The following is a 21,264-nucleotide window of genomic DNA, read 5'->3' as shown; positions in this document are numbered from 1 at the left end:
AATTCCTCATTTCTAGAGACCGCGGGGTAAAACGTACATCCGCACCTGAGGTTCTGCTGCAGCCGACGACAGATGGCGGCTGCTCCCAGTATAAACACACGAGTTCGGTGCCACTCCTAATTGACTTGGACTTTGAGCCGCTGAGACACCCACCCTTTTTGTGTTGGCAGCTCGGAGTTTGAGCGTGAGTAAGTGCTCAGCATTGCCAACCAGAAACTACTTGTAAATTTGCAAACTTTCCCAACCCCACCCCCCCCCACCCCCCGCCCCGGTGAAGAAGTGGAACTGCAACGCGCCGTACTTTCCGCTGATAAAAGGCTATTCCTAATTAGCAGCCAACTGCTGCTGAACTGGTTTCCAGTCTCAAACGGTAACTTTTTTACATCCTCAACCAGAATCCTGTTGAAGCCCAGAAGCAATTCGGATATTTAACATAACCCCCAGCCCGCTGTGCCGCCCCCCCCATGCCGCTTGCATCCTAAGCTAAGTTTGAAACACCTGTTTGGATTTTTTTTTTTTCTTTTGTACAGTAAATATATACAAATAAAAGTAACACAGATGCCACTTATTTCTTTGTGAATTTGGCACTTTCCATGGAACGTGTACAGGAAAGCTCTGCAGCGGGAGCGGCACGGGGCTGAACTCCCCCGCGCTGCCCACCCACCCTCGCCACCGCGAGACCGATTCTGTGTTAGCTCTGGAAGAACGAGATAAGTAACAACCCCTCAGCTACTGTGTTTTCTAACAGGAAAAGGTTATTTTCTGGGCTTTCATGGGCGCTCAGCAGAATCCAACCACCGATTGCCCGGTGTCAAGCCTCAAAGAGGGCATTTATTCGTCTTTCGCCACGCGCAGGTGATGTGGTAGCAACCTTCCTTCCTTCCTTCCAACTTAGAGGGAACACTGCTTTTATAAAAACCCTTGGACAGGTAAGACAAGAACCAATACCACTGTACAGAATTCACTGCACAACTAGCTAATAGTAAGGAACCCAGCACTGACTTGCCACATTAAGGAAATGGGACTGAATACATTTGCGATCAACCGGTTAAGTGTACTGCACCGTAGGACTCCGTCTCTTGGTACACGGCCCTCGCCCCTCAGTACGCTGGCACTTGGTACCCTTTCGGGTTGGCGTCTAAGGTCTCGGTGAAGGGGGGACTCTGGTAGGTCTCTGTGCTCTCGATGCCGCTGCCGGTGGGGTAGCCGGGGTACGCCGCGTTGGGGTCGGCAGCGAACTGATCGGTGGCAAAGAGCGACATGTCCGTCCCCAGGCGGTATCTCTGCAGCGCCTTCACCGCCAGCGCGACCTGCCGCCCGATGGAGGAGGGTTAGGGGGGGACGGCAACGCCACAGACAGACCCTGTGTCCCCCCAAGACCCCATGTCCCCCCAGGACCTCGTGTACCCCCAGAACCCCATATCCCCCCAGGACTCTGCCTCCCCCCAGGACCCCATGTCCCCCTAGGACCTCATGTCTCGCCAGGACCCCGTGTCCCCCCAGCTCACTGCAAAGCACCAAGCACATTGCAGCATCCCCAGCCTCTGCTGACCCTTCTCCATTACAGCCAAGAGCTAAAACAACCCCGAACCACCACACCTAATGCTAAAGATGCCATTTCCACGTGACAGGTTGACACCCCCGCAAAATCTCTGTCTGGAGTGTGGGTCACAGCCTGGGCTCGGGTCCCCATCCATGCAGATTTGGCACCAATAAACCCATCTGCTGCGGGGAGGGAAAGCTGCCAAGTCCCAGGCCAGCAAAATAGGTCAGTTCTGCCGAGACTCCTTCACCCTCTTCCAGGTTGCCAGTATTCAGGTCGCAAACCGTGGGGAATGCAGGTGGCAGAGCTGTGAGCACACCACGCTCGCTCTTATTTGAGGAGGTTTCATTAACAATTCAATTAGTTTATAAATGACAGGCTCAGGGGGAAAAAAAAAAAAACCAAACGTCCGCAGACACTGAGAATGGCTTCCCAGCCACTGCCCAGCGCCCGCTCCCCGGCGCTGGTTGCGTGCCCATCATGAAGAGCCTCTGGTATTACTGGTACCAGTGGAGGGGCTGCCGGTGCAACCCCACAGCCCGGCCAGGCTCCGTGCCGGTGGCAGGGGACCGGCGTCCCCACTGTCCTCCCTGGGGTGGGAGCAGATGCTGATGGGATGGGGCAGAGCATCCCACCCAGCTCCCTTCCCCGGTGGCTGCATTAAACGGGCAGTTGGGCAACAGAGCGCTGGAGAAGAGCTGTGAGGGAGCTGGGATTAAAAGAGATTTATTTGGATAATCATAGAGCAGGGAGCAGTTAAACTGGCGAGTAACTGGAGGCAGACCTGATGCTGGAAAGCCCCAGACTGTCTTTTGCCCCAATTCTTTTAAGGCAATATGGAATTGGGTGCCATCTGCCCACAAAAGCTGGAGTGGGGTGGTGGAGGTGACACAGGGGCCATCCCTGCTCCTCCACGCACAGCCTCCGGAGCAGGAGCCCCCCAAGTGGTGCAGGCACCCCCAGATACATGTGGGGTCCAGCAGCTGTGGGCAAGGGGCCCCGTGGGGTTTGCACACCCCTGGCAGATGTCCCTCTGCCACTGTGCAGCTCCAGGGGTGCACAGAGCCTAAAAGCAGGAGTAAAGGGGGTTTCTGCAAGCCCCTGCCTCCGGGGTGGGCAGCAGAGGAGCCAGCCTGGCTTCCCCGAGGGTGAGCTGATGAGCCTGAGAGCTCCCAAAATCCCCCTGCCATCCCAGGAGACCGGCTCATGGCGGTGATCTGCTCCTGGGGACTCATTCGCTTCCAACCAAACCATTCCTGGGGGTCTAATGAGGCCGTGAAATGAGGGCAGCTCGTGGCTGGCAACACGTTTTCGATGGGAACGCAACTTTCCAGCCACTGGAGAAGGGGAAGTCTGGAATTCCCCAGCGAGAGGGGACCAGAGCTGACGCTTCTGGGTAAGGAACCACAAGTTTCATCTCTACTTGGACGGACTGCGGGTTTCCTCAGTAGAGCCCCTTGCTGCCCACCAGGATTCACTTCTCCAAACCGTGCCCCAGATTCCTCCTCCCAGCTCAACGCTGAGCCCAGGACAGGTTTCATTTCTCCTCTTCCCACCTTAGCTCCGAAGCTGAACTTACCCAGACGATGATGGAGAAGAAGGAGAAGGTGATTGCTGCCCGGGCGGCGTCTGCTCCTTGCAAAACCCCTGTGCTCATCGTCGTCTGTTGCCACTGGTTTGCTAGGAAGCAGAAGGCTACAAACCACAGGAAGGACAAGAAACCTGAAAGAGAGCAGAGCTGGTCAGTGCTGTCCCTGCCCATCACCTCCTCTGCTGCAGGGACTTTGCTGATGCACAAACACGCTGCCATCAAGATTTTCAAACAGCAACAATGATCCTGGGTGCCTTGGCCCGTGCTGTGGCTCAAAGAGAGCTATTTGAGGAGAGGTTCAAAGCTATTGAGGAGAGGTCCTGAAAAACAGGAATGGAAGGAACCTTGAAGGGTCACCCAGTGTGTTGCTTGCCTGAAGTTTAGCTCACCTACATCTCAACCTGATCTCAAAGACCTACAGGGACAGCACACCCTCTTTGCCCACTGGGTCCTCACCGTGGACACAGGGATTTCAGCTCGCTTGCAGGCGCCAAGGCGCTACCAACTCAGTTCCAGCACCCCAGTGTGTTGACCCACCGTTCCCTCTGTTCCCTGGACACCACCAGCTCTTAGAATCTTTGGGCTGGATACTGCAAACCTCACCCAGGAAGAAGCCTGCACTCCTGGGAGCAGCACCAGGCTGCTCAGCTGATGCAGGAGACGCTTTACAGCTGTTCCACGGTGGGCTACGCCTTGGTCCACGGACACAGCCGGGGAGCTTAAAAAAAGGCAAGGAACGATCACCCTTTCACCAAGGAATATGGACAGGCTGTGATTAACCCCTGCGTCAAACACGGGGGTCACACGAGTGACCCGGGGACGTCAGTGCATCCCAGGAGCGCAGCAAACGAGCAAGTCCTCGCCGTGCGCCGTGCCCAGGGCAGGGAGGCAGCGGGGCTGCCCGCGGAGCCGAGAGGCACGGGGGCTTCACGTGAGAGAGCCCGGCTCGTCCCTGCCGCCCTCCGCTGACTGCGCTCCTGTTTTCAGCCTCTCTGGGCTCTGCGGGACTGAGCAAAAACACTCTGGTGATTATTCCTTACTGGAACCAAAGCTGGCCAAGTAAGATAGGGCTGCAGCTCCCCTAATTCAATCACCAGCCAACAGCACTGCCTGGTGCCAAAGAGCTCAGAAAACAGTCAAGAAGCAAGCCATAAGCCCCCAGTGTAAGGAGCAGTGATGCTTTCCAGCGCTGGGAAGAAGAGCTGCAGAACCCGGAGCCTTCCGTGATGCTGCTTTAAGGGTCTCCAGCTTTCCCGAGCGTCCCCAGCAGAAAGCTCCCCCCAACCCGCCCATTCTGGGTGTCACTGCACGTGGGGATGCTGAGCTACCCAGCATCTTCTCAAGGATGATTAGCACATCAGTATGAGCAGCCACACTGCCGGTCCCACGGGGCAGCCGGCTGCAAAGCACAGTCTGACTGCAGGGAGAGGAAAGAAGCTTCCTTTATTCCCCTTTATCTTGCCAGTTGTTCCTAAGTACGATATAAAGCGCACGCGTGCATCCACATTCAGTGCGAGAGTTACAGGGCTCATCGCACATCTCACCTTTCATTCAGAATAAATGCAGTTTAAGAAAACACATCCTCCTCTCTTTCTCTTGCACGATGGGGCCTGGGGCTTCCCGAGCAGCGGATGCTTTTGTCCGCCTGGCCGTGCTTGAGCCCTTGAACTGCCATCACAGCAACGCAACCTCCAGCCAGGACCATCCAGGCTCTCCTTTCCCGAATTACAGACGAATACAACTGCCCCTTTTTGCTGAATACAGCTAATGCCTGCCACCAAAACCACCCCAAACCTCTGCATATGTATTTTCACTTCCCCTTCGGATAATCCACTTGTCATCGGTGTTAAACAAGACCTCTGGGGCTTATTCCCCAAAGGTCATCCTCAGGGACAGAGATGTTTTCTAGCTCCCCAGCTCTGTTATAATGGGGCTTTGCCAGCAGCTGCCCCCCGTTGGGGGAAGCAGACCCAACCCCTGAATGTGGACACAGGAAGATGAATGCCTGAGGTATGGCAGTACGTGGTGACCAGTATGTGGTGAGGGTGGTGGGTAGTGGTCCCCGGGTCTCGGTGTAGGAGATGCTGAACCGCATCTCCAGACGCTGCACTGCTGCAGTGTTCCCACCGCCGGGTCCTTGGGGAGCAAATGCCATGGCAGCGGGGAGCGCTGCCCGCCCGTGCTCGAGGAGCAAGCCTCAGTCAGGAGTTTCTCACTCAAAAATGCGCTTTCCTGGAGACAGCAGCGTTTGGAAGTTGAAAGACCGGAGATGAAAGAGCAGCTCCCAACAGATTAATTCGGAGCCGCACTGTGGGGAGCCAGAGGGATGCTCAGGGACAAGCTCTGGGGCCGTGCAGTGCTGGCACCAAGGGACACGGGGGCTCTCCAACAGGACTAGGCTGTGTCACTGGTTTGTAGAGAGTGAACTTGTTCGGGAGGGCTACTTCTTTGTTTTAACACTCGATCTAGTGCAGTAGGTCCTCCCTGGTACGCTCCTGGGCTGGACACTACTGCAGAGCACGAGTCACAGCAGCAACACGGGGACTGTCCACCGACCAGCGCCACAAAGCCCCGTCTATCACTGGTGTCTTCTAAGGGTTTTCAAGAGTTAAAATGACATCATGCACATCTCCGAATGTGCACCGGCTGCACTGGGTATTGCAGTTACCGGCTTCCTCTGCAACACTGAGACATGCAAGACGCCGACCTTCCCAGTACTAAAACCATTACCTTCTTCAGCCAGAAACCTCTAGCTGGGGCCACTTCTGCTGCTACCCATGTGGCCTTCCTGGAGGTTTCACAATGCAGAGACAAGCCTTCCCCCTCCACATCCAGCTCTGCCTGAATCCCTGAGAAGACGGAGGATTCCCTCCAGTGCCCTGGGGAACTGGGAAGGCAGGTATCGCTGCCAATGGAGGAGACAGGGTCAGGCATGGAGAGCACCTCCAGAAACACCAGCCAGGCGTTGTTCAAGGTCTGGAGGACTGACACATGCCTGTGTGTGCGATCAGACCTCCCGGGGAGCTCCATGGGAACTATTTTTGTTTCTGCACCAGCACTTATTTTCATTTGTGATCATGATCACCTTCTGCTAGCACTCCTTCGAGACGAGACTTTGCACCCGATGATGTGAATCAGACACGCAGGATTTCAGCTGACTCCTCTCGCAGCCGGTGCCTCACCAGGAACATGGCTGTGCCCTTGTCTGGCACCCGCACGGTCCCAGTCCCGTGGAAGGGCTGGCAGTGCCTGCACCCAGCCCTGGTGTATCTGCAGCATCAGGTGTAAGTGGGTGTTTTGGAGGTGTCTGTCGCTACCCACAAATTTTAAAACCCCACGAAGAGGACTGAGCTGACAGTAGCGCAGTGAGGCTACATGTGCTGGTCCCGATTCCAGCTGGACACAGGCACGGGAGCAGTTCTGCACCCTCCAGCACGCTGGGGAAAAGGAGAACGCCAGGAAGCACAGCAAGAGCCAGTAGATAATTATCGTTTTAGGATCCGCAGACGACGGAGTGCAAACACCAGGAAAGATGCGTTAGAGCCATAATTACAGCCTGGTCCCAAGCAAGCGCATGTCTACAGGAGCAGCTGTAAGAGCAGATGGAAGAGAAAGTCACAACTGCCGTTTGCAGAGAGCCATGGCCCTGCCTGCGCCCCTGCCTGCATTCCTGCCTGTGCCCCTGCCTGCACCCAGTGTTACCTCCCAGCCGGCTCGGTGGCTCTGATCTGCCCCCGATCCAATGCACAAGTCCTCTCTCCTCCCAGTTGCGGGTTAACGCTTTCATTAACTCCCTCCACAACCTCCCCAGCCAGTAACTGCCAGTTGACATCTGCTTTGCCAGCAGTCGGCATCAGGCTCCTGGGTGACCCGGGCAAAGGGCCAGAAGCGACTTGCCTTCCTCACCCCCCCGCACACCGCCTGGTTTGCAATGCTCCTCGTACCCGAGTATGTTCCTCACCCGGTTATTTCCCACATGCATTTTCGGCTTTTACATCAAAACAAGCAATAAGGCAGCGATCACATACAGACAGAAAGGATGAAACAGTCACAAGGAAGCAAGAGGAAACCAAGAATCCCATCCTTGGAGGGGAGGAAAAAAGAAGGGGACAGCATAAGAGAGTACCACAGGGGATGTCTCCAGGGGTTATTAACATGGAGGTAGTTAAGCAAGGCAAATTACACAGGTCAGCTCTGCCTCCTGGCAGGTCCGGTTCCCGAGGCTGCTGGGAGCAGCGCAGGGGGTACGGTGGGCTGCGACCTCTGCAACTGCGAGGACTTCACGTGCCAGCGAAACCCTGCACTTCATCTCTGCTGTGGGATCTGCCTGTAGCGACGCTTATTCCGGGAGCAACCAACTGCCTGGCATTTCCCTGTGAGTGGGTGTACAGGCTATGGCGGTAGGGCTCTAAGAAAGGTTTGGGGCAGCCATCATTTTAAAAGAAGCGCAGGCACAGAAACAGGAATGAGATAAAATATGCTGGGCATGTGCGGGCATTAACCCTGACATCTCCCAGTGAAATGAAGCCATTGCTTGTCCACGCAGCAGAAGGGTGCTTTGCACACCGAGCATTCGTGCAGCTAATGGCTCATGCCACTGCTTGAATCACTGCCGGATTTGGGTGGGAAGGGACCTCTGGGAGCCAAGTGTCTAACCTGCTGCTCCAAGTAGGGTCAGATGAGGAGGGGACGGACCAGGTTGACTGATTCCTCCTGCCGGACCCCAGGGACCCACACATCCCTCTGGCAGCCAGCAGATAACTGTATTTCAGCAGCATCTTGATGAATTTGGACTTAGGAGATGTGACAACCAGATCCAGGTGGGGATGTGTTTACCTGCAATCGTGGACTTTATTACGAGAGCCCCAGACAACACTCCCGCTTATATTGGCATCAAGCTGGATTTCAGCACAGCATTTGCTAGGGCGCCCTGTGGGAAATGGTTCGTTAAGCAGGGAAAGTGGGATCGTACAAGAGGAGCAAGAAAGTAAGGAGCTGCTGGCGGGGAGACGTACCAGGCAGCATAAACAGAGGCAATGCCAGGCTGGAGGGGAGCTATGGCAGACCGCTCTTTGCAGACCTCAACAAGTGACACTCTGTCAGTCACAGGCTCACATCCACACAACCTGCACACGAGCGATTTATTTGCTTTACCAGCAAGAAAGCGGCTTGCCTGTTTTCTACCAAGAAGCCCACAGAGGGGATGGCCCGAGGGAGCAGGATGTCTCTGCCCAGACGCAGGCTGAAGACACCATGCACCTGGAGCACACACATTGACCCAGGGTGATCCTGGGGTAATAAAGTGTCACCGCTGGCAGCACAATGCGTTGGGCGGATTTACCAGTGCAGACCTTTGGTGCAACACTGCAGCCTGTCCCCAGGGCAGAGCACAACCCCTGCACAGCAGAGGCTTTGCAGGGCAGAACCTGTGTTCTCCAGCTTGCTGCTGAAGACCGCGAATGCACATGTGATGCATGACAAGTGCAGAAGAAAAATGAGGCAGAGATTGAGAGCGGTACCATTTCACACATGCCTGGCAGCAGAAAGAATGGCTGTTACGAGGTGGAAGGCAGGAAGGATCACAGCCTTGCACCGCGACATGCAGCATCAGCCAGAAGATGGATGTGATGTTCTCCCTCCATTTGAATTGAAGGGTTGCAGGTACGAAGCCCCACCAAAGGGGCTGTAAATATCATCTAATGAGGGCTTGACGCTGGTGCTCTAGCACCATGGAAATAAGCTTTCCAGCAAGAAATATCCTTAACAACAGGCAAACAAAAGGAGGAGATGACAGATGTTTTCATTTGGGACCAGAGAGCCATCAGCGATGCTTGTGCTGGATAAATCACCTTCAGACTTTGCTAACACAAGAGCCTGGAAATGGAGAACATCAGCTGCAAACTCAGCCAGGCAACTTCCACAGCAGCAAAGTGGAGGATGGCTTCTCCTGGCTCAAGGCATCACCCCCGCTCACGTTCACAAGGATAAGCCCCAGGCCAAGGGGCTCAAGACAGTGCAGAGGAGCCGTGCCAGCCCTTGGGAGCCCCAGACCCACCTGCACCCCGCAGTCCTGGAGGCAGCGGGGGATTACAGTGGTGTGTAGAAGCGTGTTTCCACTTTGTTCCAAAACACATATGCACAAAGTGACAACAGACCCAGATGTAACTGATGAAACAACATTTGCTCGAGCCAGAAACAGGAGATGTGGGAGGGTAAAACGCCCCGTCTGGTCTCTGAGATGCAACCACCAAACCTCACTTCTCTGGGTGGCCTCACTGAACCCAGCTCAGCAAACGTTTCTGGTTGCAGAAGTGACACAGATAAGCAGGACACCCCAGTGACCCCAGGCTGCCACACACCAGCTTCCTCGCTGCTGCCTCTGAGCTCACTGCTGGATGGGACAACCCATCTGCCACCCCTGCTCTCCCAGATCAAAGCACGTGAGCCGTGCCACGCCGTGGGAGGAGAAGGGAGAACTCAAAAGCATGGAGCTGGAGGGCACAGCAACAATCCCGCGCTGCCCACGCAGCCAGCGTTGTCCTTCACAAGCACAGCAAAACCAGAGACATACCTGAAAAGCCAAGGTCCAGCAGGACGGCTCGTTTGCGGTCCTTCACGCTGCTGATCTGCTGGAAGTAGAGGTCCACGACAAAGAAGAAGATACAGCCAAAGAAGGCAATGAGGCCAACGGCGATGCCGTAGCTGCAGGCACTCTCATTCTCATTGAAGATGCAGAGCAGCTCGGGGTCCTGGCTGTCCTTGTTCACGTAGCACTCGTTCACAATGGAGCCAAACACCACGATGGAGAAGATCTGCAGAAGGAAGGAGAAAACACAACTTGCTGCTGTTTACATTTAACTCTGTTTTCCAACAGCAACATAATTGGATTCAATGCTGTCTTTGACTCCATGGCAACATGGCATTTGTTAGACAGATCCTGACTCTCGCCTGGTTGGTGGCCCCAAGCAATGGGCTGGTGGATCGTACCTAGGTCCTCCTTTGCTATGAGCCTGTCTGCCCTCAGTGGCTTTGTTTGCAGAGCATTTTAAGAGATGTTGTTCTCCAGCCAGGCTAGGGAGGGAAAAAATAAATAGATGGGCCAGGTCTCTGCACAGTCTTTCTGCTCGTGCCAGGCTGTGCTCGATAAACCCCCTTGTGTCACTGCGGAGTGGGGAGAAATGAAGTTACAGAAGATAATTGAGTTGCTGAGCAGGCTGACCTGGGGAAGGACTGGATGCCCGGTGGAGGGGACACGGGACACGGCAGCGTGGGGAGGTGGGGAGCAGCTCACCTGGGTGCAGCGGGGCAGGGCGGGAGGCTGCCCTGTGAAAGACAGGGCAAATTTTTTGCCTGGCTTAGCAGGAGTTGAAGGATGCAGCGCTTGCATCCATTATCCAGTGACCTGGTTTCGGCTCTGTGAGGGACAAAAGGGCAGGGGGGTTGCTGGTGGCTGCCCAGGTCCCAGCGCTGGGACCCGAGGGTGTTTCACGTCCCTGCAGGCAGGGAAGGAGCCAGATGGCAGCACGCAGCCAGCCGCCTAAATTAATACCATTCCTGATGCTGCATGCTAAAGTAATTCCCTTATCCCTCCGACACCAAAGGCAGCAAGTGGAAGCCGCGGGACCAGTTGCATTACAATTCGCTCTGGAACCTGCTCTTTTAGAGCCTAGAAAGGGCTGCACCACGTTTGGGTTTCAAGGCTGGGAGCAGTGACGGAAGCAAGGCATGCAGATGCCCCTCCATCAAGCTGTGAACCTCTGATCTTGTCCCTCGCTGCCAGCACCAGCTCCCCGCATCCCTGCATGACTCCCAGCCCCGCCGGCACACAGGACACAGCTGGAGGCCACGCAGGACACAGCTGGAGGCTACATATGCAGGCAGAGAGATAAGAGGCTCCTCCAGCACACCCGGCGCGGCGGCTGCCCGGGAGCAGCTGGGGTCTCGGGGTGGGATGCAGCTCCCGCTCTGGATGCCCCGCTACGTCTTCTGCAGTAACGGCATGACACAAAGTGCACGAGACCGAGACAGGCGACAGACAGAGGCAGCAGCCGAAGAGCCACATGATAAACTGCAGCCGGTGGCCTTTGCAAAGTCACCTGCGTCTCACCCACAGTGCTAATGCCCGGCCGTGGGCCACCTCCTACAGCCCCACGCTCCCCAAAACACAGCGTTAGCAGAGCTGCGTGAAACAGAGCAGAAACTACTATGAGCAAACCATTCAGAAAGTTCTAACCACTCTTTAACATGACATTGTGACATACGTTTTCTCCCAAGCACTGGCCAGATACCTCACCCATGCCTGCCCCAGGGAATTTCATACAGATTTCATTCCTCCAAACTCCCTCCAGTGCTGGGGTGAAGCTGTACCACAGCTCTTTCTGTCTGAAGGCACTTACAAAGGCAGGTGTCTCATTAGCAATGAGACAATGGATCAGCATCTCCACCCCGGCAAAGGTGAGCACGCATCTCTGTCTACACGATGGGCAGCAGGAGTGGGTTTCTGCCCCAGAAACATGCTCCTCAGCCCCAGGAATTATCCCATTCTTGAATGACGCCCCCCTAGAAATGTGGGTCTCCACATGGGCATCCGCAAAATTCAGGTGCAACCTTTGACTTCCCCTGGAGGATAGAACAGGGGATAGAAAGCAGGTACAACCCGTGGACTTCTCCACAGCTGGCACAGGGAGATAATCAGACCTCCCTCCTCTTTGAATTTAACCACTTCCCAGGGTCCTGCCCCCATCCATCCCCGGCTCTCCTCAGCCCCGAGCACCAGCCACAAGCTCGACGGCAACTCGAGTCACCCACTTGCATCTGCACTCTCTTCCTCGCGCGCGCTGCACTGACTGGGTGCTCGGCTGTCACCCCGCGACGGGCACATCATCACCACGCAAAGAACAAGAGGGTTGCATTGTAAGACAGAAACAACAACAAACACTAATAATAATTTTCCCAGTGCTTTGGCAGCAGCTGTAATATCAGCAGTTGTAAAAATCTGTTCATAAATAATGCAAAATTGTTATTTACCATCAGAAATAGCAGCAGCATTTATAAAACAGGCCCTGGAAGAAATAATGTGATTCTGGAAAACATGAATAATTGAGAACCTCTGATTCCACGGGATTATTTCTCTGGCAGGCCAGCGAACTTATACTCAGCTTGTCTGTTAAGTGTTTTACTTAGTCCTCCCAGGACTAACAACCTGGACTACTTCTCTGTGCTTTCGGGTGCTAGTTTCAGCAGGTGAGGGAGGGGTCCCGTAAATACGATTAAGGACTTTACGGGACGGGGTGTCTGGCTGCCTGCATGCAGGTTTGCACACCTGGGACTGTCAATGGAGGATGCCCAGGCATCTCCTGCTGGGATGGAGACGGAAAGAACAGACATTTCTCTGCTTAACTTCAAACTCCAGAGGGTTTTGCAAAGCAAAGCATCCTTCTCGCTGCAGGATGACCTGAGCAGCTTCATCCCGCAGGACCCCCTCAGCTGGGTTCTGCCCGCAGCGTTTTGATGCAGGCGACATGGGACGTGCGGATGCTTCTCAGGAGGCCGAAATAGTAAGGAATTGCAAGCACGCGCGCTTGATAGATGCACTCAAAACATCAGCGCTGGCTGAAATACTCCTGTCAAAACATGCTTTTCAGTGAAAACAAGTCTTTCTATGGGTTTTTTCCCCTTCCCGCTGTGATTGAAAATTTATCATTTTTCTTAAAAAGAACTACTTGATGCCGGTAAAAGATTTTAATGAGAATAGATTTGGCATTGTCTTTCTATGTATAGGTGAAAAAAACTTGTTTTTTAGAAATTGCGGGTAGATGGGGGAAAACAAAGCCCATACGATTTTTTAAAGTTTGTGCAAAACAAGTGTCATTTTCCAATGACCTCTGCAAACTGCACTTGCTCAAACCCACCACCAGTTCATCAGAGACTTGAAAGTGAAAATACAAGGTCAGATTTTCCACTGTGAGTGGGATTTTATGGGTCTGAGCAAGGATGCAGGAATCCTGCTCTCCAGAGGTGCTCCTCTGACTCCCACCTCCTCCTGCCTGTCCCCGTGACCACGAAGGGCAGTGACAGCACTCAAGACCAAGTGCCAAGGTCGCTGGGACATAGAGGACAGAGGCATCTGCTGTATGAGCCATGTCCCAAGGCCATCCACCTTTCTAACGGGGCTCTTCCATATCTCAAAGGCTTTGCGAAGGAACCTGAGCATCCACAGGACACTCTCATTTTCCAGCTGAACAACCCACCACAACACGCAACAAATTTTGCTCTCGTTGGGTGACCCAGTGCAAGACCCAGTAACGAAACCAGATTACCTCCAGCCACCCCAGTATGAAATTGCACCCCACCTGCCAAAGCTTTCACACAAATCTGTTTGCAGCTCGAGGTCTCCTGGCCAGCAGTACATGGCGTGGGGGTTGCTCAGCCCTGTTTCTCCCTAGTGTCAGGGAGTGGCTGGGAGCCACTGGTACGTGGTCCAGCAGCTCCGGCAGGTCCGGTGGCACAGACCATTAGTGCTCTTCTCCCCATTTAGCTGCGGAGAGGAATGGGAAGGAGGAAAGCTGTCTTCTCCCATCCCTTCCATTAAAGCTTGCACTTCAGCCACACAAAGGAGCTTCTGTGCCTCAGTCACACCCAGGGAGGGGAAATAATGCCGGTCACAGAGATGCATGAAGGGCTCGGACCCACCATGACGCAGATCAGCTGCTTGTGCAAGCGCAAAGGGACCTCACGTTACACCAAAACCAGTGAGAAGCCAGGGACCTGACTTTTTAATGAAAGCCAGCTGCCTAGTTCCCCCAGTTTAAAGCTTGCTTCCAAGCAGGACGGGACACCTCGCCAGGCCACCAAGCACTTCCGTAATGCAGGACAAAGGGACAGGTCTCGGCAGCGATCGGTGACGGGGTTTGGGTATGCCGGCCACAACGGACTTTGGAAAATGGCTGGTGCAAAGCCAAAACCAGAGGGGTTTTGAGTATCACCCTAAAAACCTGGGAGAGCACCCCAGGGATGCTGCTCCTCCAAGGCTGGAGGCTGCGTCTGGGCAGGAGCCTGCGGCTCCAAGGCTGCCTGTGGTATCTGAAACGCTGGACCCCAATGCACATCTCACCCGCTTCCCTTGCTTGCTGCCCACCTCCCGTTTTCCACACTCACCATATTTTAGGCAAGACCTCTTGCCTCTTTTGCCCTCTCTGGCAATGGCTGTTAAGTGCAGGGGACGGTGGCTGGTGCCCGTTGCTGATGGATGCCCCGGCAGGGGCTGTGCTGGAGGGGCAGGGAGGGGACAGCACACGGCGGGCAGGCTGCCAGCAGCATGGACACACAGGCAGCAGGAGACCAAGTGGAATCTCATTATTTCCCAAAAAAAAAGGGAAGGGGAGAGGGCAGGTTCCTCGCTCGGCAGTGTCCAGGCACTCATGCCCAGGCAGCCGCTGCCATACCCTCGCAGGAGCCCAGGGCGCTGGGGATGCCCGTGTGCCCCACGATGGAGACACCATTTTAGGCCTGCATAAAGCTGGGAGACACGCGGCTGCCTTCTCTGCACCAGATTTTTACCATCTGGAAGAAGGTGGCTGGCCAGGCTGGCTCTGTAATTATACTTTGCAGATCCACGTTCCCTCCCAGGGCTCGAGCCGGACAGACCCCAGGACATGCACATTTTTCATACACGTTGCTTTTAGCCCTCTGTAACCCTGGCACCTAAAATGTGCTTCAGGAGACCTTCGCGGTCTGAGCGCAGCCATAGCAAGGAAAACAAAAAGCAAATAACGCAAGAGAGCACAAGCTGAAAGCTTCAGTGTGTGAACCGTCAGCCATTTTAAGGTGAGATGTTTCCACTGCTGATGCACTGTGCTTTGATTTGGGACCTATAAAAAAACATTACCAGAAGGTGTGGGGTTGTAGGAGACTGCAAAACCTTGCTTTGATTACACACGCAAGCAACCATTAGCATCAACATCAAGGAAATCTAATGCATGAAGAAAAATAATCCACCGCTAATTTGCTCTGCTGTGGCTCACGATCAGAAGTGTTGGGCACAAACTGCATGTACAGAGAGACGGTACCAACGTTTGGGAGATCCTTCGCCACTCTAACACGAGCATCAGTGAGACAGATGCCACTCTCCACAGCACCCTCCTCTCCTCCAGCCACCACCCAGCAAAGGAAGGACGGACTAGCAAATGAGAAGGGAAAACAATTAAGGTCAAATCAGCCCAGGCCAAATCCTGCCTAGCGCTGAGCGTTTTCATAAGCCTCCATTAAGCCCTTGTCTTGAGTGGCATACGTACCTCGTGCAGATACTCCGCTCAGGGATGAGTTAGACCCTTGGCAGAGGGCCATCCTCCTTCAACACCCACCAAGCTCAAATTCTGGGGGAATCGGGTCCTGTGTCCCTCTCCAGTTTATCTTTACAGTTGTCAGTCACCGGGAAGTTTCCAGCACAGATCTGCATAATTTATTGGAGGGTGTGAAGACTAAAGAACTACTTTAAGCACTGCCAGATCTCCCACAAGGGCTGTGGATACGACCACAAAGGAAAGACCTGACGCAGTTTCTGGCACGGAAAGAGGTGGTATGATGCTGGCCGTAATAGGTTTATGGACATGTCTACCGGGCTAATCAGCTTGGGAAGGATGCATATTGATGACCACATGACCGATTTTTACTGAATTACTTTTTCTAATGTGGTGAGAGATGCTGGCTGAAACACAGCTCCCATTCAAAGTTCCTAATCTAGTAACGCAATCTGAGCACATGGCAAGCCAGCAGCGTTTTGAACCAGTGATGACAGGAAAATGATAATTTAGAAGCATTTTAAGCTCAGATGCAGCGAAACTTTTGTATAATTCCATTACCAAAAATGTTAAATTTAAGTTCTGCCTTTAATCTACAGCCCACAGAAAAAGAGAATTAAGATGGAAATCTGGTGACCCTACTGAAAAGCAGCCAAGATCAGACAAAATCCAGAGCCGCTAAGATCACGCTAATGATTCTTAGCATCGCCACGGGTTCCTTAAGCGCCAGACCAGCCCTGCAGCTCTTTGCTAAGAGCCCCAAGTGCTCAAGAGTCAGTGAAACCCCTGAAGGCTGTGGGAGCTATTTGGAGCTTGCAGCACCAGGGCTCCCACCTCGCATTTCTTGTTGATGTCTCCTGGGGTGAGCTCGGCGCTTGGTACGCCAAGCAGCCACCTCCACCTGCCTCTGCAGGACACTCGGAGCAGGCAAGGTCTGCTCCAGCGAGGGAGCTTTCCAGGCGCCAACTCCAACCCTTTACAAGAGCTGTGTGTTGTAGCCCTGCAAACCCAAACGTACACCCCACAACACCTCAAACCAGCCTTTCTGCAGCTTCACCCTGGGTGTGAAACTTCTCAGAAGTGCTCTGTCCTGAGGTTGCAGGGTAGCGACAATCCTGCAGCCATAATCATCTTTTTTTTGCTGCCTTCTGCTCCTGAGCTCGATTTTTCTAATAAAAATAAACACACCTTTTACCGTGAGTGCAAATATCGCCCTAGAGAAACAAAACAAACCTGGACCAGGAGGGAAAGGGCACGCTCCCTGCCTCCAAGAACCACCACCTATCCCTGGTGCATCAAACCACCACCCAGCACATCCCTCACCAAAGTCACAACTCAGCAAAGCCCATCTGCCTTGCTGAAAGACAATGATCTGCTGTATTATGGGCTAAGACCCATATCAGTGCAAAGCCGAGCACATAAAGACTTTGCTGGATCTGAGCCGAAGTAACCTTTGGTGATAAAAGTTCCCTACTGCATATCAAAAGCTACAGGGACTGCCACTTTGCTGCCATGCCTCTGCCAAGTAATCCGATTTGGCTGCCCTAGTCCAGTCCCTTAATAAAGGTTTTGCTCTTAAAAGCATAAGATTATTGCAAAGAAAACCCAAACAAAATACTGGGCCTAATGAGATACAATACTGCATAGGGAAAGCTCTCTCCAGTGATCCAAGCGATGAACTTCATTCAACTTTAAGAATCATGGCGGTAGATCGGGTCAGGCAGCTGCCAACGTGCCGGTTGCAGGCAAGGTTGTCCAGCTGTGGAAGTCATGCAGGTAGCAACAGGGGTGTCACTGGAGCAAGAAACAAGCATTTTAAAGAAAATACTTCAGTATTCCTCCATGTTGCAGTAAAACAGGGTCCTGACCTCCCGCTGAGGTCCACAGAGACAGAGGCGAGAGTGGAACGACCCTTCTGAGCAGGCTGCACCGGCAGGACCGGGCACCGCGCTTTTACTGGTGCTCTCACTGAAATTCACAGCAATTATTGAAAAGATTTTCCAGAACTGCTTTTAAAAGTCAAACCTAAATCTACGTTAAATGAACAATGCCCCTGCAAAGCTGTGTGGCCACTTGAAAGTCTAGCTGGTGCTGGCAGTCACAGAGAAAGGAACTCACAATCCTTCGTGAATATCGAGTTTGTTTTGCTGTGCAAAAAATGTCTCAAAAGGAAACCACAAGAGTGATCACATCTTCATCTGAGCAACTGCTTCAGACGGAGGGGGAAGAGATGAATGAGGAACTGTTAAATGGTTCTTTCCAGCTTTTGATTTTACAGCTCTAGCCAGGAGTGTTTTCTTTCCCTTCAGATACTCAGAATTACCATATCTGTCAGGGAGAGGCTGCTGTGTGAGGCAGAACCAGGAATCCCCCTTTGCCATTTGGCAATTTTTACGCTGAAGTCACCATTCACCTGTCAGTCCCTTAGATGTTTGCCAGCACAAGGTCTGAACCCACAGCCCCGAAGCAACTACCGGAGTCAGAAAACAGAGCTGAACCATCCTTTGGCGGTAGCTCATCATGAAACCCCAGCGATGGCCATCGCCCTGATCAGCACCGATGGTGGTTCTCCATCACCCATACTCCCACCCAAAGCAGCACATCTCAGGCAGCTCCCTCCTTTTCTCACCAAAGGAACATAACATACCGCAACAAGGGTCACATCTCTGAGGTTTGATCCAACTGCACAGGTTGGATCAAATATATATGTTTAAAAAGACGCAACAAAAAACCACAGGAAGGAAAACCACATGAAGAAAACACACCCCAACACATCAGAGGCTCAGTCCAGGGCTTTCTGAGTAACGATCCACGGCTGTGAGGTGCAGGCACAGGCAGCTCGTCTCCCCCCTGATGGCAGGCAGGAAAGCCCAGGAAGGTTTCTGTTTGCTTTGTGAATCCGGGAACATCACGGCAGGGTGTTGGGCCCGGCCGCCTGCCTGGCCGCCACCACGGTGCGATGAGGAGCAGATGCTGCCATGTCCCACGGCACAGTCACACTCTCCCGGGGCAGCAGTTACGGGTGTAACAGAACAAAAAGGCAGCAGGGACCTCACAGGCAAACCCTTTTGTCTGCCTCCTCCATCCAAGCTCTCCATCTTGATATGGGTCCTGTCTGGCAAGAGCAGCAGAGGAACTGCTCAGAAGCAGCCCGGGCACACTTCATTTTACAACACCTCCAAGAAATAGCGATGGCCATGCAGGCGGGTGGGAAGGAAACCTCCACTCATAGCTTCCACCCAACTAAAGTCCCTGCTCACGCTGGGAAGGAGCCATAAATGCTGAACAGGTTTAAGACACAGGTAACCTGACTGCAACAGCCATGAGAAGGTCAGGGAGGGCTCTGAACACCCGAGCTGGAATAGCAATGGAGAAGGGTCCCCGACAGATCTGGGAAAAGTGGTCCAAAGGGCTTTTAAGGTGAGCTTCCACAGCCTGACCCACAGCCCACTGAAACCAGCAAAAAAATCCCTCAAAGTGGGCTTTGGAGCTGACTCTCAATACCGCAAACATTTACGCTTGGGATAGCTCTGTGGGTATCCCACATTTGTCCACATCAGTGGGTCCCTGCTCTTGTTTAGAGTTAAGCTGATGCATTTCTGTAGTTGTAAGCACTCGGTTTTCACAGATTCCTTGTGAACGCAAAACCACAAAACGAGTGACTTTGCCATTGAATAAACCAGCCAGTGAATATATGCATGAATATCTTCTAATCTGGAATTTTTATTTTCTCTCTATATTCCATACTCTTTTCCTGCTTCCCAGCAGCGTCCAATCCCCTTCTCTACAACAAGGATGGTGAGCTCTCTGGGTCCGTGGTGGCAGATATATTTTATGAGGAGCCTAACTCACTATCAGTGAGTTTTGGGCAACTATAGTTGCCCAAAAGCAACACCATTGCCAACGGTTTGCCATTGCCACTCCAGAAGGATACAGGTGGATCCAGAGCAAGTTTTATGGCCTAAGGCAATGCTTCTAGGAGATGACTCCCGACAGGGGCCCAAACCCTGCCCAAAATGGCCCATCCACCCCAAGCTGGATGCTCCAGACCCATACCTGGCCCCTGCTCTTCTCCAGTAGTGGAGTCGGGGGCTTTCTCAAAGCCCTGGAAAGTACGCTGGCTCCCATCCAGCAAAATACTTAAGTGTGTGGTTCGACTTTAAGCATGTGATTGCAGCTGGAATTGCTCATGTGCCTAAAGATAAGCACATGCTCCCATGTTGTGATGTACAAGGCCTCGCACGGGTCACCCCACCCCAGAGAGCCCCACAAATGCACCTGCTGTGTCGGCTGGTATGACGGCAGCCAGGGGGGCAGCACCTTCTCATCACACCCTTCCTTCACTCACTGCCTGCATTTGGTACTGCTGAAGGTGACACAGAGCCAGCATGGGTGGCCGAGGGCCTCCAGACACAGCAGAGGCATGACACCGGTGAGGACGAGCCCCCCCCCAGGCCCAGCTCGGCTTGGCCGCAGCCTCCAGCCAAGCACAGGAGCCAGGAGAGGGCTGCGGTGAGACCCGGGCAGACCTTCCCCATGGTGGGCTTTTAGGAAGGGCCAGGCATTGCTGACCTCCCATGACCACGACCATGCACCTTGGCAGATCTCAGCAGGTAAAAGCCAGGCTGAGGGAGGTGAATTAGTGGCTGCCATCGCCCCTGGGGCAGCCACGGCCCCAGCGAGCATCACTGCGCAGCTTCCCGTGCTGCTTATTCATGGACCACCGGTGAGAGAAGCCTTCCCTGAGCGGCTGCACAGCACATTCCACCTCCTGCTCTCCGCCCCGCCGCAGGAACTGGTACATGGGAAACGGCCAAAAAAATATGACATCTTTTAAAAGAATAGGGGGAGCTGGGCAGGGCTGGCCCTCGGATTTCTTGTTACACACACACACCCATGCACGGAGCGTGGAAGGAAGTAAAATGTCCTCTGCCTCCTGATTTACACCCTTTGCCCTTTGCTCAAGCCCCAGGGAGAAAACTGGCAAGAGGCCGCAGCGCACCCACCCACCGCGCCTTGCCCCGTTCCCGAGGGATCTCCCGTGGGAGCCGTCCAGCCCGCGCCCCCCCCTCAACACCGCCGGGCACCCCCCGCCGCGGCGGCACCGGCGACGAGCGGCTGCGGAGGCAGCGCACATGGAACGGGGCGCTGCACGGTGCCTGCACCGGGCACTGCACAATGCACCGGGCACTGCACGTTGCAATGGCCACTGCACATCGCACCGGCACTGCACAACGCACCGGGCACCGCACGGGCACCGGGCACCGCACATCGCCCGGGCACCGCACGCTGCACAGGCACCGCACGCTGCAATGGCCACTGCACGTCTCCCCGGCACTGCCCACCGCACAGCCGCTGCCCGGGCACTGCCCGCCGCCGAGCCCGGTCTCCCCGCCCGCACGGCCGTTCCGCCTCACCCAGGCCGCCAGCCGGAGGATGGTCTGCGGCTGCTTCAGGAAATCCACGGGGTCGATGGCCCCCCCCGCCCGGCCCGCTCCGAAGGAGGCTCCTTCCATCTTCCCCCGCCGCCCGCTCCGCTCCCACACCAGCCCCGCCGCGCGCGCCCCGCGCCGGCCGCGCGCCTGCCCGCCCCCCGCGCGCCGGCCGCGTGGGCTCGTCCGCAGCGCCGCGTGCGGGCAGCGGGAGGAACCACCCGCCGGGCGGGGGGGGGCGGGGGGGGAAGGGACGGGCGACAGGTGCGCGCGCCCAGCGCGCCACCTCCCCCCCATATCGAGCCCACGCACCCCGCGGTGGCCGTGGGCAACGTGGGCAGCCAGTGTCAGCGTGCTGCGGGCGGGGACACCACGCTGTGGCACCTTGCTGTGGCTGGG

The 21,264-nt window shown here is 54.5% G+C and overlaps 1 protein-coding gene across 1 annotated transcript; it reads right to left on the bottom strand.

Annotated features, from left to right (window-relative positions):
- Positions 1–268: 268 nt before the first annotated feature.
- On the bottom strand, positions 269–20,983 carry SYNGR3 (synaptogyrin 3). The gene is made up of 4 exons (XM_054211114.1): positions 20,851–20,983; positions 9,706–9,946; positions 3,123–3,265; positions 269–1,310 (listed from the first exon to the last, which is right to left on the bottom strand). Exons 1-4 carry the CDS (start codon positions 20,947–20,949, stop codon positions 1,101–1,103), a joined length of 693 nt encoding a protein of 230 aa, XP_054067089.1. The 5' UTR covers positions 20,950–20,983; the 3' UTR covers positions 269–1,100.
- Positions 20,984–21,264: the final 281 nt, after the last annotated feature.

This window comes from Rissa tridactyla, chromosome 8, assembly GCF_028500815.1.
Source record: "Rissa tridactyla isolate bRisTri1 chromosome 8, bRisTri1.patW.cur.20221130, whole genome shotgun sequence".
NCBI lineage: Eukaryota > Metazoa > Chordata > Aves > Charadriiformes > Laridae > Rissa > Rissa tridactyla.
The sequence above is the reverse complement of the archived record's forward strand: the minus strand, read 5'-3'. Positions and strand labels throughout refer to the sequence as shown.